General features: G+C 40.5%; 1 protein-coding gene across 3 annotated transcripts in view; it reads left to right on the top strand.

Moving 5' to 3' along the window:
• LOC142094562 (transmembrane protein 132B-like) overlaps positions 1–25,623 on the top strand; it is a 472,770-nt gene that overhangs the window by 299,333 nt on the left and 147,814 nt on the right. For all 3 annotated transcript variants that reach the window (XM_075176849.1, XM_075176839.1, XM_075176858.1), the window contains one exon: positions 10,947–11,133. In XM_075176849.1, coding sequence (XP_075032950.1) covers positions 10,947–11,133 — 187 coding nt within the window. The remainder of the gene's footprint in view (positions 1–10,946; positions 11,134–25,623) is intronic.

Genomic DNA, 25,623 nt, shown 5'->3' with positions numbered 1-25,623 from the left:
GTTTATCCACCTGTCTAGTCCAATGCTACTTGGATTCAGGATGTAATAGTGCTGAAAGATGTTGACTTGTCCTGTGGCTTACTGCGCGAAGCCTGCCATACAGTGAACTGAGTTCAAGATGAGGTAGGTCCATGACAATTGGGTTTGTTAAAGTGCAATCTTTATGCTTAAGTGACATCACTTCCTTGAATTCATAGGTTGCATTTTTGTTACTGTTTACTTGGAAAATTGTTTGAACCAATTTATCCAAAGAAAATATTATTGCATGAAGGGACTATGGGCTTATAAATATAAATATAAAGCACATCCTTGTCATTACTTTAAGCATTTTTACTAATACTTTTGTGGTAAGTGTTAAAAATTTCATAGTACACACCATTTAGTTACTTATATTTAGCCATTTCTATGAATAACACTTATATGGGCCATGGTCCCAATTGTTCATTTTACATTGTCTGATATACATTTTGACTTTGCTGCTTCTTTAAGAAAGTCAGAATACATGCTGTATGATTAAATACTTTCATATTAGTGGAACACCAATATAACGTGCTGTCTCCATATAATTGAAACTATAGATTATCTCATGCAGTTAATATGTCAGGGTAATCATAAGTTTTGCTTTGAGGCTAAACAGTGGGGTGTCACTGGGATAACAACTTGTGTAGGAATGCCTGCTGCTTCCTACTACTCCGCCTGTTCATCTTGTGTATCCATGAGAACTCAACAGGATTTCTCCTTAATTCACAGCCATTAACCTTTTAAAGAAGAATTGGCTCACTCCATTGTATGTCTGCACAGAACATCAAGCCTGAACTTGTGATATGTGATTCAGAGCACTCCAACTAATCGATTCCCATATTGACAGTTTTTTTTACTAAAGAACAGCAAAGGTTTCCTAATGTTCAGTGAAAAATCTTTATACTATGTTAACTGTTAGCACAGAGTACGAGATCATCCAAACTTCAGATATTTAAAGCCTAGTGGCACAAAAAGTGAAAAAGGTATCCAGCAGTTGTCAGAAAGGTTTGTTTTAAAGAATGATAAATCAAATAGAAACATTCCAGCATTACTGGAAGGAAGCATAACTCAAAAAAGGAGAAGAACCCGAGTTCATTCCAAAAGAGAGACTTGCATTCTCCAAGGAAATAATACAAAACAGGTTTGATTCCATTTCCACATCTACTGAATTTTATAGTTCACAGTTTTGTATAAGTGGCAAACTAGCTCTTCTGGAGTTTGCCAGAGGAGCTGATGTGTTCAAAACCAATTGCAGGACATTCTGTGCACCTACTCAAACCTGAAGGTTATTAAAATGGGCTTACTTAAATGTATTTTGGTTTACAACTGACACTAATTGGCCTTTTCGACCCAAATGGCTGCAGTTACTAGACAGCGAGTGGGCTTTGTAATGTAGGCTATATACCACATGCATATCCTGATACCTGGGCCCCCTGTTCACTGCATTCCAAGGAGTAAATGTATCAAGCTGAGAGTTTTCCGGCGGGTTTGAAAAGTGGACTTGTTGCCTATAGAAACCAATCAGATTCTAGCTATCATTTTGCAGAATGTACTAAATAAATGATAGCTAGAATATGATTGGTTTTTCAAACCCGCCAGAAAACTCTCAGCTTCATACATTTACCCCCAAGACTTCAACCCTGTCTCTTGTATCATCAGCTCCTCCTCATCATCTACTTGTAAAGTGCCACAAAACTCTGACAGTCAGAGTTACAAATCATACAATACAATCGCAGAGAAAATACAGATGAGGGTGTCAAAGGAGGTGATGTGAGACAAAATTGTCCTGCTTGTAAGAGCTTACAATCTATATGGAGCGGGCAATGCTGAGAAAATAGGAGCTAGTGGGTCTGCAGCTGGTAGAATATGCAGATGGGATAGTATCAGCTGGTGGTATGGTAGGCTATAGTGAAAAGGAGGGGTTTGAGAGCACACTTAAAAGGTTGGAAGAGAGTCTCTCCTACTTTTGTCGCCTGATAACTGTATTCTCCTATATATATCCCAAAAGATGTGCTTTATCCCCACGATCTCCTACCACCTAGGTCCTCACACATCACAAACCCTTATAGTCCACTTGTACCATTTGTTTTATGTGCCGCAAACTAGTTACGAAACTAGTTGTTTGTGCGTATGCTCAGATGTAAAAAACTGTGTTATACCCCAAAAATTCAATTTGCGTTCAAGTCAGCATGAGCACTGTGAGCTCAGGGAGGACAGAAACCTCCCGTGGAGCAGAAGGGAGGTTTCCCTGTGTATAGAATAGAACAGATCTTCAGAATGATTCTACCATACTAAACGGACATGGGGCTGTGGATGCACAGTATGGAGTGTAAATTTAGATACAGGAAATTATTTTCAGCACATAGAACATGAGAATTAGTACTGCTTATTTTTCTGTACATAGAGAATAAAAAATATACTAGCAACTGCATTGAAGCTATTTGTAACGCAGTTTAGTGTTGCACACTTCTTTTTATACATCACATTTACTAGTTTACTTAATGGTATCTCAGTGCAAGAGGGGTGCCACAATGGTTGTATTAAGCTATACCTTACATAAGAAAAAAATAGGGTTTATAATTTGCTCCTGATCTAGAAATCACCCTCTATAACACCTAATTTCCCAGATTATTTTTAGCAACACATTCCTGAAATCTGCCTTGAAATGTCTGCACGCTCTAAACTGGTTAGAAAGTTCTAAGAGGAGACATAATAGCTACAGTGAACGTATACTGATTGCAGTAATCGCAGTAATTGCATTTAGTTCTGCGTATGAAAGTCATGTATTGTATTCTTAATATGCACTGATAAGAGCATTCATAACAAAATTAACTGCCTCAAGAAAAGAATGGCTATTATGTTTAACATTCTGATTAGTAAGTGGCAGAAAAGCACCGACCGCATTTCTTGTATATATTGGCTGCTTTCGCATTACAACAGTTTTAATTTGATTTCAGAGCTCAACCGTTTGTTACACTCTTGTAATTTCAAACTGATGAAAGACAGTATTAGAATTTCAAGCTCCTCACTTTACACTTTGACTAACAAAAAAGTGAAAATGCAAAAATTTTTATTTTAATTATTCTGTTACATGCTACGAGGCTGTTAAACCATTAAAAATATCTTCAAGGGCTGACAATTTAAAATACTATTGCTTGGAATAATATTATTAAAGATTGTTGCTGGTGCAGCACTGTTACTTATAAGCATCATTAGCTAGGACTTTAGTACTAATTTATACTGCCCATGGTATTGAATGACACCCTCAATTGATTATTGTGCACCCCATATAGCCAACACACTTGCTTTCATATCGCCTGTTGGTTATACCTTCTGATGTTACTAAAGGTGTTCAGTGGTGTTAATGTGGACGTTAAGCCACAACGCTTTTGTAACTTAAACAGGTTGCTGTTTATTTAAAAGTGATAACAGATGAATGCAGTTACTCACAGTTGCTTGTATTACAGCAGTATTCAGCAGTAACAACAGTTGCAGCAATCAGGAAATACAGATTATATGCAGCACACATATCAGACGCCGTCCCCGCGCATCCTCGCTAGCCGGGGACGGATGTCTGATCTCCAAGGAGTGCCCCGTTGCTAGGCAACGGGGGACGCTCCTTCCGGCGGTGCAGGGCGCATGCGCGCCCATTGCTATAGCAACGGGACGCGCATTCTGGCCTCCTGTCCACCACTGCCCACCAATGGGGATTCATCACTTCCTATATATAGCCTGCTCTGACACCACTAGGGTGCAAGAGCAACTAGTTTCTTTATAGATCTAGCCTCCAGCGTTATATACATTATTCTGATTGTACCCAGTGTACCGACCCGGCTCTCCCTGACTCTGATTTGAATTCTCCTTTGGTGCTGCATTATACTCCCCGGATTGACCTTGGCTTGTTGACTACTCTCTTCTTCCTGATTTGGTACTTCATCTGTCCGCACGGTTCCAGACCTCTGCTAGTACAACCACGATCACCACCGCCATCTCGCAGGTAGCTTCCTGGGAGGGCCGCGACCTGCACGTTGTTTGCCTCGAAATCCAAACCTCCTTGCGAGGGTCCCCGGTGAAGACCGGCGGCGTGTTAGACTCCGCGCCTCCTTGTGTAGCAGTGCCAATATCTGCAGGTGCCGCAATCTTACCACGTGACAACACACTTGGAGATCATGGAGATATGCTGGTGGTGATGCACTCTTATGTATAATGCAGGATTAACACACTGCACTACTGTGCAGGTACTTGTGGCAGCTTATTGTGTACACAGACTCTCTAATATAGTTAGGGGAGCCTCCGGTGACCATATGAGGGCTTTTGGGGAACTTATATATTATGTGGCACGCAGCTCTCTCAGCTGCGACTGTCCCCTTCACAGTCTGAAAGTGTATGTGTGGCGTACGTAGTAGCGCAAATCTGGTATTGGAGTCCTGCCCCACTTCCTGCTTCCTCCTAGACCACCGGGGAAACTAGCATTTCTATGGAAACAAATAGGAAACGGAGCAAAAGCGCTCCTACACACTAACATCGTCAACCACAGCAGAGGCAGCCATTTTGTGAGCTGAACCAATACTTATCAGCATGCAGTCTATAGATTCACCAAGAACCTGGGATATAATGGAGTCATCCATGGTTTCTAGTAATTTGACAGGCTTAATTCTCATGAATATTGCTTACAGGACTTGCAAATTCAAATAGGCTACTACTCCACGTATTCCAGTTTCTGTGTGCAAGAAATTGTTTATGGTAAATATCTAAAGAAAAATAGGATAATGAGGAAGAAATCTACAGAAATTCCTGAGACAGTTGGCAGTATTTTTCATATCCTCAGACTAACCAATTTTGATAAGGGGAACTCTCCATATGTAATATGACTGAACACAGCTTTGTTCAGTGGATGTCATTGACATTGTTCATTTCAAGTTTATAACTTCAAATAACCACTTCTCAGAAGACACAGAATAACCGTTAATGAGAACAGGAGGGAATGTTTATGTCTGATGAAGCTGACACCAAAATGCACAGCAAAAAACACATTAAGTGGCTAAAAGATATTAAAGTCCTAAAACCTGGGTGTACTGCATTTATTAAAACTACATTTTATACTGAGTTCTTAAAAGATAAGAAGTTCCAAGACATTTTTTTATTACTCCTACAATATTATTTTCTTTACCATCGTATGGCAAGTTGATATACTCATTTATATATATATTACTTGTGACATTCTGAAATTAGAGTCTACCAGACATAGGTAAACAGTAAGGGGGAATTCAATTGGCCGCGTTACTGTAAAAAGTAATGCGGCCTAATACGGTAATAGTGCGCTTAAATACTTATTACAGTGGTTTCAACGCCTTTTTTGTGCTCGCAGCTCAGAGAGAAAGCCAGGGTAAATTTACAGCAATAACGATAATAGGTTTAGCACGGCGATACTCTGGGGGGAACTGAATTCCCCCCAAGGAGTCTGATTCATTAAGGAGCGTAAATGGTGATTTTTTGCATATAATGCTCATAATTACTCTCGGCGTGCCCAGACCTGGACCATACGCCACAGAATGTAACAACTTCCAATTCATCGTCGAGCACAAAAAACGCTTACGACAGCTTTTGATTTCAGGGAGGGAATGGGGTGGGAAAGGGACATATGCCGTAGTCAATGAACAGTAAGGGCATACCAAGGTCGAGCTAACGCAGCAGCGTCCGACTCAAGTTCTGGCCATTTCTAACTCGGCAACTCCGTTCTGCACAAGATCTGCGTCTCTCATCCACACTCATTACATCCTCCCATTCCCGGTTACTGGACTTTATCCGGGCTGCACCCACTCTATGGAATTCTCTCCCTCGCACAATAAGACTTTCCTCTAGTCTACAAGCTTTCAAGCGTTCTCTGAAAACCCACTTCTTCAGACAAGCTTATAATATTCCTCAAGCACCCTCTTAACCTCACTACACTACCCTATTACCACCTGTTATACAACTACCCCATGACCAACATTGTTGTGTGACAGGATCATTTAGAGTCACTTTTACCTTTGCAGTCTGGCTGGGCCGACTGCAAATGTAGGCTTAACCTCATGTGTCAAACTCCCATTGTCCAATAGATTGTAAGCTTGCGAGCAGGGCCTTCTCACCTCTTTGTCTGTTTTACCCGGTTTGTTTATTAGTTTACTATGTTTGTCCCCAAAGCGCTACGGAATATGTTGGCGCTATATAAATAAATGATGATGATGATGATTTCTAAGGTACTTGTTTTTCAGGCGTATCTCTGCTTCAGTTACAGGTCTAGTCTAAGTGAGGATTACTAGTGATGAGTGCTGTGTATTTATGCTAGAACATGAGTTTGCAACTAGAAGCAACTGGTAACACAGATCATGTGAGCACAGCTGCTGACACAGTCCCTGCTCTAATGGGGCAGGGACTGATGTGAGTGAGTTCTCTGTACAGCACTGCGGAATCAGTGGCGCTATATAAATAAATGGTGATGATGATGATTGAGTGTTAGGATGACATCACCTTTTTTTCTAGTTAGCTTTGCACTGGCTTTCATATTGCATTGATATAGATGTCATTTTATTTTAACTATGATCTTGTAGCTGTACATACAGAAAAATAGTATTGCCATTATTATGTGGTATTATAACCTTGGGAATCTATTTATCTGTCATGTGAACTTTGAGGCAGTCAAGAAACATGTCCTTGCCGGTGGAGGACATCCTGTGAAGCACAGCAAGTAGACAGATTTTCAGATATCAGAAATGACAGAGTACCACGCTGCTTCCAAATGTTTCCTTTTTCAAAAACAAAACGATAATGACATCTAATTATAACATTTGATCACACCTGTGTTCTGTACAAACCAGCCCCGAGTTGAGGACTATCAAAAGTATGTCTTTGACTAATTCATACACAAGATCTCATTTATTTAACAAGATTAGGTCGCTGATCTGTCTCTGTTAGGAATGAATTTGTTTTTAAAATTCTATTCTATAGGGTTGGTACTATTCTGCAAATGGCACCATTAACGTGAGTGGCTGTAAACTTTTATTAGTCACCACAGAATAATAATGATTGGCATATTATCATGTTTTCTATTCATACCAGGAAAGTTTGCATGTCTGTATTTATAGTTCATACTGATGAGCTTAGACAGTTTAAGTGGTCTGTTCCACTGGAATCGGCACTTTCTGGTCCATTATCTTATTTTTAAATAAATAGGTTAAGCAGCAATGTCTTGCGCCATGTTGGACATGGATAAAAGTAGGAAAACAGTGTAATTAAAAGAGTGATACCTTAGCTGCCCCATGAGACATGCAATAGTTTGGTCCTAGTTTATTTATCTGCCTGAAGTTTGCCTTGTATATTAACCCTCATGCACTAATGCCATTTCATATTATGATAGTATGAATCTTGTGTTATGTCTGCTCCCCACTATGTACCCCTCACCATTCCCTTCCTTATTTCTGTATCCCTTTCCCTTACCATTTAAATACCCCAATAAAAATAATTCTGATAAAAAAGTCATACCTTCTTTTGGCTAACTAAACAGATTTTAGTTTTATGCATTCCATACAACTTAGATCTTTCTGTAAGTTACACAGACCTGAAATGTCCCATTTTTATATACACACATAAATACAGTGCAGACCACACAACAGTTGATGCATACTAATTAATGTAGTGCTTCAACAACTGAAGAGACAAAAGCTGCCAAGTTTGTTGTAAATAATGTAATGAAAAAGCTAATGCTGTACTGTATGTGTATATATGTACAATACTTATACCTACACTATTGTTCACAATTGTCACCACTGTATAATTTTGCATGCCTGTATACATTATGTATCTGTAGTATGTGTCTCTAGCATGAGGTACTGTCCCATTTTATTTATTTGGTTGAGTATGTAAGTACATGGATAGCTTCCAAGTAACCTGTTAACAAGCCTAGTGAACATCTTATAATATTCACAAAGCGTAATTTCCAGAGTTCTGTTAATATTGGGATCTCTATTGAGGTCCATAAAAAACCTGCAGTACGGCACAAGCTTGCCAAAGTAAATGATAATATGTTCCCCCAGGCCCAGTATACAAATTCTTTTGCAGCCTGGCTCTTTCACTTCCTTTTCACTGACTTACCTTCTCTTATGCTTGGGGATTATAGCATTTCCATCAACAACCTTACAGAAAATCTTCTCATTCAACTCCTCCTATGGTCACTCCCAGTGGACATTGTCTCCCACCCTTTACAATGGACACTCCATGAACCTTATCTTCTCCTGTCACTATTCTATGCCTACATTCTCCAACTTCCCCTATCCACTCTCTAACTATAGCCTTTTTTTCTTTTTCCTTAACACCCAAATTTGTTGGCACACATCAAACCTAAACTTCATCTAACTGATGCTCTTTTCATTTTCATTTGTCCCATTCCTCTTTCCTATTAGTTATTTTTCAAGCTCTGATGCAGCATTCTCTTTCTAGAAAACTACAGTCAATGCAGCCTTAGACAAAGCAGCTCCAGCCACCATACATTGTCTCTTCAACCCTGGCACACCATCTACATCTACAAAGTGTTCCTGTATAGTTGAGCACCAATGGAAAACCTCCTTCCAATGCTGATGTCCTGCACTACAAAGTTATCCTGTCTTTTTAATACACTGCTCTCTTTCTCACCTAGCAAACCAACGTTAAAACCCTAATATGCACCCAGTCTAGCAACTTCTGTTTCCTCTTTTTAACTCCATACCATACCTATCCAGCCTTCCCCACAACCTTCAATCTTTCAAGTGCTATCGCAGAGCAAAATAGCTTATCCTACCCTTACCTGGTACTTCTCCTTCTTCTGCTGTCCCAATCTCCCACTTGCTTCTTTTATGTCAGCCTTTTTCTCTCTCTAGAACTTGTAAGCTCTCACAAGCAGGGCTCTCTCTTGTGTACTTACTTTTTAGTTGCCTTGTATGTACTTGTTCTGCAGTGGCGCACGCATGGGGGATTTCTGGGTCTCCAGAAACCCCCCCCCTCCTCTAACTAAGTGCCCACCATAGTGGCACTGTCCAATACAGCAGCCGCGGCGCTGTCAAAGAAGTGTCAGCGGCGGTGCTGTATACAGCACCGCCACGGACGCTTCTTTGACAGCACTGCGGCTGCTGTATAGGACAGCGCTGCCGAAAACGGAGCAGCTCTCTCGCGTTTTTTTTTTTGGGTCAGGGGGGAATCCCCCGCCCCCCCCCTGACAATCCTGCATGCGCCCCTGTTCTGTTTTATGTATAATTTGTTATGTACACTGTCCATCTGTCCAGTAGTGCATTACAAATAAACAAGAGTGCATAAATGCTTCTAGGTGTAGAAAACTTAATACGTCTGTGGTCTGTTACAATGCAAATCTGCCCAGTGTGTCTAGCACTAGGATTGGTTACAGATTTGAGGAGGAGTCTGCACTGCTATATTTTTAAATAGTTTTTTATTTTTCCACAGTATATAGTTTATGTACTATATGTAAATATGTGCATACAGCTTGCGTTATAAGCTGTTTGGAACTCATGATGGTTGCCATACAGAAGACACTTAAGCTGGGTACACACTACAGAAATTTCGACCAACTTTTTATGCCGAGCGATTTTACATGCGACCGGTGGTCCGATCGCTCGGTCCATGGACTGCATACACACTAGCCTTGTTTAGGACGAGAAAGGGAAGAGCGGACGTCCCATTAGCAACTTTTTACAGCCATGTTGTCGTGAGCAATGACTGTAATTTCGTACTCACTGTTGTGGATCGGTCGGAAGTTTATACACACTACACAGCGGAAACGAGTTTGGAACGAAAATAATAAACGGTACGACCAACCAAATGAGGCGATAATCGTCCATTTGGGCAGACTTTCGACCATCGTGTAACTACACACTGACCCGACTTTTGAACGAGCGGTCGTATGTCGGCTGTTTGAGCCGATTATTGGACGAAAACAGTGTAGTGTGTATCCAGCATTATTCACAATGCACTTTTACATAAATGCCTCCTGCTGTGAAAATTAAGCCATGATACCTTAACAAAAAATGGGGTGTCTGTTTTCACTCTATACCACTCTATTAAAGTTATTTTGCACCAAGAGGATAGTTAAAGTAGGACACATCAGGATGTCCTGAAACCCTCACCATAACTCTTAGGCAGAGCTTGACATCTGAGATAGCTCCTGAGCCGATTATGAGGTTTTCACTGAAATAAAGTAAATAAATAAAAGAATCTGTTGGAAAACGTGTTTATTAAATGAAGTTCATCTGGGTTGAAATAGTGAAGTGAAAAAAAGAATTTCAAGGTAGAAATCTTTAAAACCTATTACTGTGGCTGTGAATTTACTGACATACAGTTGGTAACTACATTTGATCTTATAGCAGGAAAAATTGCTGGTATGCAGACATCATTCTATCAGATAAAAAAATACATATTATATTTTGGGAAAAGTACAAATTGCTGCTATTGTGAGTGCTATGAAAAACGCACACAAGCACACATTTGCTAACAGATGAACCAGAACTGCAATGTTCCAAATGTGACAAGGAAGAGATCCAAATCGTCCATGAGAGATGATGAAACAAGAGTTCCTCATGTCAGACAACACTTTCTAGTACCAATTACACTAGAAAAAAAGCCGATGTCTCAAGGCCATCTGAGAATGTAGTTTGCCTCCTAATAGGAAAGTGTGGTAAGCACGCTAATTAGAAAGATTGCTTCTTTCAGACAGGTATAGAAAAAAGGCCTGTGAGTCACCTGTGATAAATTAGAGCTATTGCGGCATTGATTAGATGATTTATGCTTTGATCACTGCTGTAAAGATGGAACATCCATGCTAATTCATTACCATGAGGTTAGGTTGTTATTTATGTTTTTGGGAGCTTTGTTTAAAGCAGTGACATTTTCTCAATTTCTTTCAGAGCCAACGAATCGCTTTATGAAATTCTGCAGATGGATTTTAAAATGGATATTGACAGTGGCTTGGCTGGTGCCCAGCAGATAACGTGGCAGGTGGAATACCCTGACGAGGACTCTGCCAGTGAACTTGTAATTTCCGAAATCTTTGTCAGCCAGACAACATTCACGGGGATCGTTCCTATTGCCATGGTACAGTGAAAATCATCTTTGTTAATTGTCTATGGCTTGTGATTAGCTCTTGTGCTTGACTACAGATTATTCTGCTCTGCTCCTCAAGAACACACAACAGGTCATGTTGTAATAAACTAGTAGTTAATACTAATTATCACACAGAGTTAAATACTTAAACATGATTTTGGGAATTGGAATTCAGAACCCCCTTTTCTACTATCTACTCTGCTTTCAGTTTGAGCTCTCTACAGCAGGGATAGGCAACCTAAGGCTTTCCAGCTGTTGTAGAAATACAAGTCCCACATTCTTCACCAGTGATAGGAGATCCACAATAACTAGGTAGTGATAGGTTGAATAACCCTGCTATAGACAATGAGACTCATTTAGAGTTGCATTTCCGTGATGTACATACGTCCGCATATACATTTTGCGTATTGTTGACTTGCGTTTCCTTATGCCTGGAAAGAAGGTACAGGTGTGGGCAAGAGTAGGCATGTTCAAATACAACTAGATGGGGAGGCATCTGCAGATACGACTTATAGGAGGCGTATCTCTTGTGGGTACTGGAGGGTATCCTCATCAATATTTGATGATGATGAATATGATGCTCAGGTGCACTATATAGCTGAATAAAGAAGTGGAAGTTGCTCAATCAATTTATACTATATAGCTGCTTCTAATTGGCTGATTGCTTATTGAACACTCCAGTTGTTGGTATTTGATTCATTAGCGCCACGGCTATATTATAAACGACCATTTATTCATATTTTTCAAGGGGAAAATAATTTTTTCTTATTGGCTGAAGAATTGGATGTTTGTTTTTAATCCAATTTGTATATTGTATTAGTGTTTTTGTATTTAATTACATTTTATGTTGAAAATGCAATTTTCACATTTATTAATAATCTGTCCAGAAAATGTTCTCTCTTGTGCATATAACACTTCATTACATTATTATTTTGCATACAACAGGGTAAAATGACTTTGACATTTACTACTAACACTGTTAAGACACATCTCTAAGCTTTACATAAACTATCATGGGGAGTAAATATGCACACTACTATAACTGACGTATGTCTGCTGCATATGCTACTTATGGAAATACGTTTTTTCTTCATTTGGGGCAAAATGTGTCCACCAATGTTGGCATCCTAGGAAAATAACAAGTGGATGACAGTAGTTATATGAAAGTTCATACAGGTTTAGGTGCATTCATATTTTGACATTCGTAAGCACATTTTAACAGCACTTATAATATATAAAATATAAAAGTAGTGCAAATAATTTAAATTACATTCTTACTAAGAAACTTAAAGCAGCAATCCCACATAGAAGGTTTTATCCCTTTAATAGCAAGTTAAGTACCTTTTAAACATGCATTTGATAATCATTTCACTTTGATGTCCTCCTACTAATCATTCTCTCCTTTTCAAAATCTCTCTGGAAGGCAGACAAGTATGAATGGCAGTCACACACACACAGACTCACAGCTTTCAGTACGTCAAGTGATGACAGAGAAGAGAGAAGGAGTATTTTACTGTGCAGAGCTTATAGGGTCATTCCAAAGTTCATCTACTTACTATGTAGTGTGCCATATGACTGGTTGCCATGGTAGTCACATGACATAGTGGAGAATTAGAAATCATTAATAGCAGTTCGAAGAAAGAAACTAAAGAAAAATTGTAATTATGAAGCTTTTTCTTATAACATGCTACAGTAATTTATGTTAAAAAACACACACCTTATTTTTTCATGGGCTAGCAGCTTTAAATAAAATTATATAATAGTAATGTATCTCCATATGTCACGGTGATAAAAAAAATCCTTTTCGACAAAATTTAGCAAACAGTTTTTATTGGCTAAGAACAATATGACTTACCTCTTTTTGAGCCAATCTCTGTAGATATGCCCACTAATTTAAAAACACTTTAAAAAAAATAGGTAAAAAGTTAGATAAAATCTGAAGTGTTTTTTAAATAATTGCAAAGAATAAAACATGTTTAAATGATTCTCATTTGTTATCACCATCCTGAGATGGCAATAACAGAAGAGGCATTGCAGATGTACAATAATCTTACCGCCAGCGATTACTGCCGGCAAAGCAGAGTTATGGCCATCAGTAAGCCTTAGGGTGAAGTGAGAAAAAACAATAGGGCTTTTCGCAGTTTAATAAATTGCCTCCTAAATGAGCTAATCCTGTAGTTATGGCAGCTGGAGTAATCATCAACTCAATTATTTTTGGTATGGAAAATGTGAATGGAATTGGATAGTTTGAAATTAACTTTAGAACCCCCCAGCTTCCACATAACATTAACCATCTAATCCCCAAACCAGCTCCACATTACATTAACACCCTCAGCCTCCACATCACATTATCCCACCCACACACCTGTTATGACCATGCTCATAGCAGCTTTGGAGGCAGGAGTATCACATGGTGCAGACGTGGTACCATCAGCCTTTTGACAAGTCTTTCTCCAACTCAGGTTTGTTGTATTATACTTCTGTTTATAGGTCTGCAACTCTGTTCAGATAGGTACGGACCCAGTCTACATGTTTGTTATCTACATCCTTATAGTTCTTCAACACCCTTGTATACAAAACATGGCTGCATCAGTGAACTTCTTGACAAAGGGACCGGGTTTCTGTGTCATTGCTACACATGAAAGGGAAGGGACACTGCTGAAAGATGATTAAATAGTTTACTACCTTGAATTTTTGGACTGGCCAGATAGAGGTGCCTGGAGAGCAGAGAGATCCTTCTCTTCTGGCTACTAAAACTGTGATGCTTTTACCAAACTATCACATTTATGCTAACAAGCAGCAGCTCAGTCCGCTTTCAATATCTCCACCAATTACCTTACTGCTCTTCAGAAATCCTCCTACAGGTCCACTGATGAGCCAGTTATAGGGTTGAACAACTCTGCTGAAGACTATGAACGTGCCCATGACCCTCCTGCAAGAACCTTTAGATTTCTCACTGTCTTCTCCATGCGATCAACTAACCTCAAGTCTGCAGGTTCAAGTCATTTTACCTCTGCCAGTGCCCAATGCTTACTCTCTGGCAGTCAGCATGTTCTAATTATATACCCTGTAATAATTCTCATTCTCAGAGGGGGAGTAAGACTGTCAAAAGCGGAGAGAGGGAAGCTGTCAAACGTGGAGAGAGAAGGTAGACAATGGATGCAGCTGTCACACTCAGGGGAATATTTAAGACGCATGGCATAATATGAAAAATATTTTTCAATCCGCATCGCATTGATAAGGATTAAAATATCTTTCATATTTATCAAAAAACTTAACAGGGACAGCAGACACGTTAAACTGCTGTCCCTGTGAAGTTTATCTCTTACCTGTTCTCTGCCTCCTCAGTGCGAAGAGAATTGTGTTTCCGGCATTTTTCTGAAAATTCTAGTGCACATGCACCCACCGAAAAGCTCAGACATGCGCACAGAGAAACCTACTGTAGTGCACTAAGCGATGTGGAATCATGTGACAGGAAGGGATCACATGATCCCTCCACACATGCACTGTCCAGCTCTGCTCTTCGGGGCAGAGCTGACAACAATGAAAGTTTTCAATTATGTTAATGTACGCCAGCTGCAGCCAGCTACTAATTACTTTTATCAATTCTTTGCACGTTTTCCTCAATATTTTTTATTTGGTAGGGTGGTACTGCATTTACAAACATTACTGAACTCTTCCCAGTTCATTCAAGTGCTCTTGAATACAGCACTTTTTTCCTCTGACCGCAGCGCTCAGAAGAAATGGCAGCTAGGAGCAGAGCCTGGAGCAACATTGGTGGCAGACATACAGGGGCCCTGGCAGCTGCTACCCCTGCTGCATAGATAGTTATGGCCATGACCTGATGTGGATCATACAAATATTATACTGTTTAGTAATTATATTGTAATACAATTGAGGGCTTTGCAGCTAGAATTCTTTTTGTCTAGACTAAAATTCATGCAGTCTTTTTTATTTTGTAGCAATATTCTAATTCAATGCTAGCAGCCGAAAAAAATATACAAAACAGACAATTTCTTTGCCATTAGACCTTCATTATGGTATATTTTGAATAGTAGACATAGCTTCAAAAACCGTAATGTTTAATAATTCCTATAACCTTTTCTGGCACTCAGCTTATTTATTATTATTATTAATAATTTTTATTTATAGGGCGCCACAAAGTATCCGTAGCGCCGTACAAGGACAAACAATGGCACAGTACAAGGTGAAACAGCACAGTACAAGTAACAGTAAGCATTATAACTCTGGGGGCTCAGGCACAGCATGAAAGAGAGGGAGGGAGGGGAAAAGTGAGTACAGGCAGGTAACTATGGCCCAAGAGGGTGGGCACGGATGACAGGTTGAGAGTCACTGAGGGGAGCGGAGAGAAGCGAGAGGAGACAGAGGGCAGAGGGACTGAGAGGAGGTGAGCTGAGTAGCTGGAGAGCGCAGTTAAAAGTGATGGAAACAGAAGGTAGGAGAGCCCTGCTCAAAGGAGCGAACAATCTAAAGGGAGGGGAAGACAGACAGACACATGGATGAGACGGAGAGACGGGAGGAAGGGGGAGAAGGGAAGAAGGGATGAGAAAGAGAGGTAGCCGACCGATGGGAGTTTAGGCATGAGACTGGAAGGCTTTAAGGAAAAGGTGGGTTTTTAATGTTCGTTTGAAAGAGGAAAGATTAGGGGAAGTTCTGATGGAGCGGGGAAGCTTGTTCCAATGGAGGGGAGCAGCGTGGGAGAAGTCTTGGATACGTGCGTGAGAGGAGGTAATCAGAGGGGAAGAGAGGCGACGATCGTTGGACGATCGCAGTGAGCGGGAGGGAGTGTGAATAGAGATAAGGTTAGAGATGCAGGGAGCAGTGGAGTTGGCGAGGGCCTTGTAAGTCAGAGTGAGGAGCTTGAAAAGGATTCTGTAGGGGAAGAAGAGCCAGTGAAGGGCTTGGTAGAGTGGGGATACAGAGGTGGAACAGCGAGAGAGGAAAATAAGCCTAGCAGCGGCGTTAAGTACAGATCTAAGGGGAGCGAGATGAGAGAGGGGGAGGCCGATAAGGAGAAGGTTGCAGTAGTCCAAGCGGGAGATAATCAGAGAGTGGACGAGAGATTTGGTGGCATCCTGGGAGAGGAAGGGCCGAATGCGGGCAATGTTGCGAAGCTGGAAACGGCAGGATTTGGCGAGAGAGTGAATGTGAGGGGCAAAGGAGAGAGAGGAGTCGAGGATGACACCTAGGCAGCGGAGTTGGGGAACAGGGGAGATAGATGAGTTGTCAACAGTGATGGAGAGGTCAGAGGGGAAGGAGGTACGAGAGGGAGGAAAAACAATGAGTTCAGTTTTAGCAAGATTGAGTTTAAGAAATCTAGAGGACATCCAGGAGCAGATGGCAGAGAGGCATGCGGATACCCTGGAAAGAAGGGAGGGAGAGAGATCAGGAGAGGAAAGGTAGAGTTGAGTGTCATCAGCATAAAGGTGGTACTTGAGGCCGAAGGAGCTGATGAGTGCACCCAGAGAAGAGGTGTATAGTGAGAATAGTAAGGGTCCAAGGACAGAGCCCTGAGGGATCCCGACTGGAAGGGAGGAAGAAGGGGAGAGAGAATCAGAGGTGGAAACAGAGAAGGAACGGTCGACAAGGTAAGAGGTGAACCAGGAGAGGACGGTACCGGAGAGGCCAATGGACTGAAGGGTGTGAAGCAGGAGGGGGTGGTCAACGGTGTCAAAGGCCGCTGAGGGGTCGAGGAGAATCAGGAGGGAGTAGTGGCCCATGGCTTTAGCCGAGAGGAGATCGTTCGTAACTTGAGCCAGGGCAGTTTCAGTGGAATGGAGGGGGCGGAAGCCTGATTGGAGAGGGTCAAGGAGGGAGTGTTCAGAGAGGTAGGTGGAGAGAGCTTATGTTTATGAATCTGCTTAGTGAACCATGGTTCCTTTTAATTACTTTACTGTTATTTGCAAATTAAGTATATTACTACTGAAATATAATGAACATGTAGTTGGGAACTCAGGGAAGGGCTGGCTTAAAGGACAGGAGTATGGAGGCAATGATACCACTGCACCACCCACTTGTACACAGCCATAGTCCATAGTGAGAGGGAATTTAGAGGCAGCTAGATATAATGGTTTACAGCAGTATGTTCCTGAAGTATAGTCATGGTATATAGTGAATAGTCAATACTAATTGGTCTCCTGAAGCCTTGCAGTGAAATCTGATATACGGTCATATGCCGCTAAATTCACTATATAGTGCACTAAAGAAAACCTGAGCAACCTTTTGCTACATGCACAATTTTGTGATGACAGCGATAATATAATAAAAATACACAAAAGGTTTGCAAATTGAGGATAATGGGCTTTCATCCTAAATGGTATGGTAACCCGAATCAAATGAAAAATCTCCTAACATGTAAGAACTGGGTCAGCACTGATTAAATGGATCCAAGGAAAAATCCTCTCTGTTTGGGGTAGTGTCAGCTGTACCTCCCTTAAGACTCTCAAAAACGCCCAAACCCACTGCCACACGAGCGTGTCTCACAAAATATTTTTAGAGTATAGGCAAGTGGTATATAAATACCTACCAGAGAAGCTGCAATAGATTTTCATAGGGAGGCGTACTTTTGTGACCTGTTGAGAATGCGTAGTGATATGTGATAGTGGTTTGTCTGCATCTGCTACTGATGGTGGGGAACGGTCTAGTACTCACATGTAATTCATGTGGTCTTCAACCCCTGCCATATGATAAACAGTCATTGTTGCTTATGCTTATTGACTAAAGTGTACAGTTTGTGCTACCATATCTGATATTGCATCACCTCACTGCCTTATTACCATTAAACAAGACTGAAAAACTCATAAAATAAACACAAAACACAAAGCACAAATGTTCCTAATAAACAATCTCTCCTTGGGATACCAGAGTACTTTTCTGTATAAAATTAGAGATCAGTTTATCAGATCTTTTTTTCCTTCAGTGGAGAAATACGTTTTTACTCTCAACACCAGCTGGATCGTAATCCCTGCGTCTTCTCCTTTTATACCCGATCTCCACAACAAAAGCTTTAATACATCTCTGGAATTCACATGCAGAAAAAAAATGCTGCACATTCTACATGTGAATTCCAGAGATATACAGATTTGTGTGACATATGCCTATATTCATCTGTTTTCTGGTACGTGCAAAATTGTCTTTTATGATTTCATAATAAAATATTGAATGATCTTACTCTATCTATGGAAGCGCCCCTTTGTCTGATTGACTCTAAGGGCTAGATTTACTAAGCTGCGGGTTTGAAAACATATCACTTCTCAACCAACAAATGAGGACTAGTGGCCATCGATCAGTGTATGTTAACAAAGTTTCATATGTGAGCTTAAGGGGTATATTTACTAAACTGCGGATTTGAAAAAGTGTGGATGTTGCCTATAGCAACCAATCAGATTCTTGCTTTCATTTATTTAGTACCTTTTACAAAATGACAGCTAGAATCTGATTGGTTGCTATAGGCAACATCCCCACTTTTTCAAACCCGCAGCTTAGTAAATCTAGCCCTAAGACTGAAAAACTAATAATGGATAAATCCATTTTTGGAACTATAAAACCCTGTATGATGAGTGTGCAGGGTGTATTAATTTATAGCCCAGCATAATTCATATCTTTTGATTAATTAATGACCAGTTTAAAAAAATGTATTATTTTGCTGATATAAATTCTAGGTAATCCTAATTTCTTTTTTGTGCTAATGTTATCCTTATTCATATTTAAAATGACTTCACTAATGAATATTTACATATCTAAGAGCAAAACATTCATGATGCAAAGTTGGTGGCCTGAAAGTAAATTGCAAATAAAAATCACAAAGGTATCCAAGACCCTGGAACCTCAGTTCTGTAGAATAGTGACTTATTTCGGGAGCTCTGGATTAGCTATAAACATCTTCTGTCCCTAGTTACGTACTATTAGTCTTGTTAAGATTCTGAAGTTTACATCGACGGTGAATATAAATGAATTTCGACATTAAATAGAAGTGTACAAACATAAATTTAACTGCAGATAGGAACCAAAAAACTTAAAAACCTCAGACTCCATTGGATCCTTAGTTTTTTCAGATTTATGAGCCTTATTTCCATCCCAAGCATTTTTTACTTTTCCTTCTGTATTAGTCTCTATCACCTCTGTTGGAAGGCTGTTCCATCTATCTATACCCTTTCTGTAAAGTAACTCTTCTGATTTCCCCTAAACCTGGTACTCTCTGGTTTTAGTGCATGTCCTCTTATTCTAAGAATTTTTTTCCTTCATAAAATGTACCTTGTTAAACCCTTTATATATTTCCAGGCTTCTACCATATCCTGTCTCTGCATATAACAATATATTAAAATCGGCACTGTTGCTTTGGTGATTTGGGACAAGTTGTTTTGCCCTCCTGTGTCAATTTGACTTTGATGTATTTGTAAGAAATAATTAAAATGTACTGCAAATTGTGCAATTTCTGGACAGAGTGACTTGGTTACCACAGGTCATCACCAGCAGCATAGTTATTATAGGTCATGAAAGATTTATACTTTTCTGCTGACTTTTTCATTCCAGGAGCAAATAATAATAATCTACTTCAGACAGCTTTCTACTAATGTCTTTAAATGATGCAGTACAGGACTGCCTGTACTTTGAAGACTTGAGACCTCCTAGCCTGGGACCACCCCAAACCATTTTTATGTTTTAATCGCTTCATGCTAGTAATTACTGGGGATCTAGTGAATATTTTGCAAAGAAAAAGGAGTCACTGTTGGCTTTAACAAAGATATGCCCCTTACCAGTATTCTTTCTGGACATAGGAATGCAGTGGGTTTTTTTATTTTTAAAAGGACATGGCATTAAAATACCATTTTTTATATGCTCAGCATGCAGCTTAGTTTTTGAGGTGAGAGGTTATAGCCACTGGCTGAACAAGTGTTGGTATAGAGCTTATCTGTAGCCGCTGATTCTTTATTCTTTGTGTACCTGGGCATTATATCATGAAACTTCTTGCTAATGGATGGCTGTGTTTTAGGGGAGACATCAAATGTGTTGTGATGTAATGATGGTGCACTGGGAGACACTGCTTGGAAACCATTATTATTATTGTTATTATTATTATTAATTTTTATTTATAGGGCGCCACTAGGTGTCCGTAGCGCCGTACAGGGACAAACAAAGTTACAATACAAGGTGAGACAGCACAGGACAGTAAACAATAAGCACAGTAACTCTGTGAGCTCAAAGCACAGCTAGAGGGGCGGGGGAGGGGAGAGGGGAAGGTCCTGCATACGGCTGAGCCCGAGAGGGAGGGCCCAGATGACAGGGAAACCCCCAGAGGGGAGAGGAAGGAGTGAGAGGGGACGGGGAGGGGGGAAGATGGTCCTCGTGGAGGAGGGCTAGGTAGCTGGAGAGCTGAGTTAAGAGTGGTGAGGACAGGAGGAGAGATGACCCTGCTCAGAGGAGCGTACAATCTAAGGGGTGGGGTAGACAGACAGAGAGACACGGGGGAGAGAGGGAGAGATAAGGATAAGGGAAGGGGAATGAAGGGGAAGAGGTAGAAGAAAAGGTAGGAAATTAAGTGGGAGACTGGAAGGCTTTAAGAAAAAGGTGGGTTTTTAGAGCCCGTTTGAAACTGGACAGATTAGGGGAAGTTCTGATAGAGGGAGGGAGCTTGTTCCAGTGGAGGGGGGCAGCGCGGGCGAAGTCTTGGATACGTGCATGGGAGGAGGTGATCAGGGGGGAAGAGAGGCGATGGTCATTGGCAGATCGGAGAGGGCGGGATGGAGCATGAATAGAGAGGAGGGTGGAGATGTAGGGTGCAGTAGAGTTGGAGAGGGCCTTGTATGTAAGAGTGAGGAGCTTGAAGAGGATTCTGTAGGCGAAGGGGAGCCAATGAAGGGATAGGTAGAGGGGGGGGACAGACGAGGAGCGGCGAGAAAGGAAGATAAGCCTAGCGGCTGCATTGAGGACAGATCGAAGGGGAGCGAGATGAGAGTGGAGGAGGCCAGTAAGGAGGAGGTTGCAGTAGTCCAAGCGGGAAATGATCAGAGACTGAATAAGACATTTGGTGGCATCTTGGGAGAGGAAGGGCCGGATGCGAGCGATGTTACGCAGCTGGAAGCGGCAGGATTTAGCAAGAGAGAGAATGTGGGGTCCAAAGGAGAGAGATGAGTCGAGGATGACACCGAGGCAGCAAAGTTGGGGGACAGGGGAGATAGAGGTGTTCTCGACAGTGATAGAGAGGTCAGAAGGGGGCGAGGTGTGAGAGGGAGGAAAGACTATGAGTTCAGTTTTGGCAAGGTTAAGTTTGAGGAATCGAGAGGACATCCAGGAGGAGATGGCACCTCTGGATCTTTCTCCCCCCCTAGAGAGGAGGGAGGGAGAGAGATCAGGAGAGGAGAGGTAAAGTTGAGTGTCATCAGCGTAGAGGTGGTAGTTGAGGCCGTAGGAGCTGATGAGTTCACCCAGGGAAGAGGTGTAGAGAGAGCAGAGTAAGGGTTCCAGGACAGAGCCCTGGGGGACTCCGACTGGAAGGGTGGACGGGGGGGGGGGGGGGGGGGGGAGAGAGATCCAGAGGTGGTGACAGAGAATGATCGGTCAGCAAGGTAATTAAGACCAATTTTAACTTCTGAGTCAGGATATTTGGCCCACACTGATAGAGTTTAGATAACAGCACAAGGTGATAAAATAACTAAACATACACATACTGTATTATACTTGTACTCTACATTCAATTAATAGAATATTATGCAAATAATAATTTTCCCAAAAGTGATCTTTCCACATAACTGTCGCACTTTCAATTAAGAACTTTTCTGAGATATACAATATCCATAGTTAAGTGAGCTGGAATCATGTGTAAGTCACAAAACAGTTCACTTAAATAATTTCTGCAACCTGTTTTGCAACCCACTGTATTTTATTCTCAACTTTGAGTTATGTCTTGTATAGTCTACAAAAGACAAGAGTCCCAGTTGCCAATACTAGTCCACAGTAGACTACTATAGCCAGTATAGTATACTGGTCCAAATATTCAATATACTCCATTGCCTTTGCCCATAAAGCTCACACTATATCTATGTGCTCTTGCGTCCAGTAGTGCACAATCACATCTTCAATGTTACAATGTGTTGTGATGCCAGTGAACTCTGACTTATTGGTTGCCTGAATTACGGTAACTATAGACACAGGCAGCTTCTAGCACTATTGAATCTCGTATCATGGGTGTGGAACAACAACGCTAGTGACAGTGTAGACAAAACCTTATACTTTGTCTTCACTTCATCCCAAAGTTTCCTTGCATGGAAAGGATACACATTACTGAGAGACCATTTAGATAACATTTCTGTATAATTTAAACTTCCTCTCCAGGAGAAGACACAAGCTCCCTTTCACAGTGTCCAATTTGCCCTTAATGAATCTATTGCATATCTGCACTTGCTGTGTATTTTACTTCCTATAACTTCATCTTCATGCAGTTGCTTAAGAATTACAAGTGGATGGTGGTTAACAGAAATATATTTTACTTGTCTAACATGGATCAATTTTGACCCTGATGCTGCCCTTTCCAAGCCATTCTGCATTACTTATAGGAATGTTTCCAAATCAGGAAATCACAACGACTTGTATTTATGGATTCTCCCTTGTCTGCTCTAGATGAAAGGCCTTTTGTCTTCAACAACTTATGTGGGGTTAGCTTGTATTAAAAGTACATTTCCTGGCTATGCAATTAAGTGCTAATTTATCAACATTCTGTACTTAAAATATTTCCAATCCCGTTGTACTTTACCTTAAATAAGTTGGGTCATACATTGGTGAATTAATATGGTATTTTGCTACTTTTCATATTATATTACCAATGAACAAAGTAATGAAGGTTAAAAAAAAATAATGGTCAGGGAATTGTTAGCATTTATATTTTTCTTCACAGCTACGGAAATGAAGGCAATATCCCTGGTTTTCATTTTTTTTTCAAATATTTTTCTGTTCATATACTATGTCAGAGATTAGGGTATTGTAAAAACTAAAAAAATAAACAGATCCTTCTATACTTTATTTGAACCCTTCAAGTTGTCACCACATCAAGCAAGAGTATTTGCCAATTTTACTAAAGGACAGAGCACCACTATTATGCTTCCTAATGGAACCTCAACAGCATTAAACAATGGAAAAATTGCCCTTTCTAGGCCTAATCCTAAACCCTAGTCAAGTATGTATAAGCCCTTAACCTGAAACCACACACCCAGTCACAACACACTCAAGGTCATACCTTTTTCTGCTTTACCTTAGCTAAGTTCCCTCCCCTTTCTACACAACCACTCTTGATGTCCTCCTCTGCTTGCCACCACTCCAGGGGGAAAAATGTATCAAGCTGCCAGTTTCTGGCAGGTTTGAAAAGTGGAGATATTGCCTTTTGCAACCAATCAGATTCTAGTTATTATGTATTTCAATGGTTGCTATTGCAACCAATCAGATTCTTGTTATCATTTATCTGATTGGTTCCGTTAGGGAACATCTCTACTTTCCCAACCTGCCAGGAAAAAATACTGATTTTTGAAAATTGCTGATATCCGTCGACCTGAAAAGTCGACAGATATCGGCAATTTGCAAAAATCGCTATTTGATACATTTACCACAAATGTATTTTTGCTTTTTAATGCTTTTGTTTGCAGCAGATAATTCTAGAGTATGTCTAAGCATGTTTAAGTTAAATAATATGATGTTATTTCATGCATGATGTGTTACACAAACTGGTTTAGCACTTACTTTTCATCAGCCCCCTAGTACCTTGACCTGACTGCACTGGTCAATCTTGACACTGCTGGAACTCTACTTTAGCTATATTCCTTAAGCCTTTGGGGTTCCTATGTCCTATTGTAATGGGGCAGAAAGTTGTCACCCCAGAAGTAGTGTAAGGAAGGATTCTACAGGCTTGGTGGTATGGTAGAGCGACAAAGGTCCCCCCAGTAGTTTTGGAATAAAGCACGGAACACAGGCCTAAAACTGCATAATCTTGTGGGTTCATTCTCTTTGTTTGTGGCATAAGGTTTTCCCACAGCAGCAGATAAGAAGCTGTAGCATAGGGAAGTAATACCACAATACCATCAACATTCAACGCTATTCAACATGTCACAAAATAAATAACATTTTAGGAATCTTGGTTCATCTATACACAAACCCAAATCAACACCACACATAGGTCACTGAATATATCCCACTTTAAATTTAGGTACTGTGCTTCAATGAAATGGATTTCACTAAATAGATACTTTAGAAGACAACCGTTGCCACAAATTAATTAGACCATTATACTAAATGCTACAGCAGATAATATAGATCAATCAATCACAATCCTTTAGTGCAAATATACAGATTATACTTATCACACAAAAATCAGTAGCAGTGCAACAAGGATTAAACCAGCTGGTTCAGGTTAGATGCTTTAGAAGAAATGACTGTAGACTAGGGTCACTTTACAATATGCAAAACTCAAGGGGGTAAATTGTAATCCACAGGTTTAAGCGAAGTTTCAGCTGACACATGAAGCTTATTTACTTGTACAAGCTGAAATAAGTAGTCACATTGATGCATGCTTGACTCCTGAGCTCTGTAAACAACGGCAATTCTGCACAATAAATGATTTCCAGCATAAAGTATCCACTTAGCAATCCGTTTAATGGAATAACCTGCTCTCTCCAAGCAACTGTAGGGTTAAACCACTTGCAATTCTCTCATCAGCAACCATTTTAGGCAGTTTCACAACAGAATCAAACTACTGATGCAATATAGACAACTTTTGTGGTAAATGATTGCTCTCTATGTCCCAGTCACCTTTAAATACAGCAGATTTGGCTGGAACAAACTTTTCCTTTAGACAGTGGTATAACACCTCTGAAAAGCAATATTACAGTTCTGGTCAGAGGTTTTAATAAAACAGTTTGAAGTCTCATTTAAATAACTTGAACATAGCAATACAAAATAAAGTTATCTGTCTTCATATGAGTCCTGCTGACATCTCATGGGCAGTGGCAAGTTAGGTCTTTTCCTATAATGCAAGGGTGCTTCTTTTTGAGCTGGCTGCAAACATCCCTCAGGACATTGATTCAGCCATAGCATTCGGGGGCCTTTGTGGGAAGATCCCCCATTAGCCAGCTAGCAGTCACACATCACTTCACTCAATAGCCAGTCCTTTTTTGGCTTCGCCCCTTTTTCCCAAGAATCTCCTGGAACCTACTAGTTCATTCACTGCAGTTTGCCCATGCCAAAATAGCAGAAGCAATTTGCATTAAACTTCCCAGAGGCACTCTGGGGAATTGTAGTTTTCTGAATGAGTACATACAGTAACATACCTGTGATTTGCAGGGTATTACATTATACATCAGTGACACATATGAATTCAGTTCATGGGCTTGATTTATGACGTCACGCATACTGAGTGCAATGTACGTTTTTGTTTTAGAATGCATGTAAATCGGGTATACAGTACGTATGCCAGAAATC

The sequence above is a fragment of the Mixophyes fleayi genome, chromosome 1 (genome assembly GCF_038048845.1).
Source record: "Mixophyes fleayi isolate aMixFle1 chromosome 1, aMixFle1.hap1, whole genome shotgun sequence".
In the NCBI taxonomy this organism is placed as follows: Eukaryota; Metazoa; Chordata; class Amphibia; order Anura; family Limnodynastidae; genus Mixophyes; species Mixophyes fleayi.
This window is presented reverse-complemented; position numbering and strand designations above follow the sequence as displayed.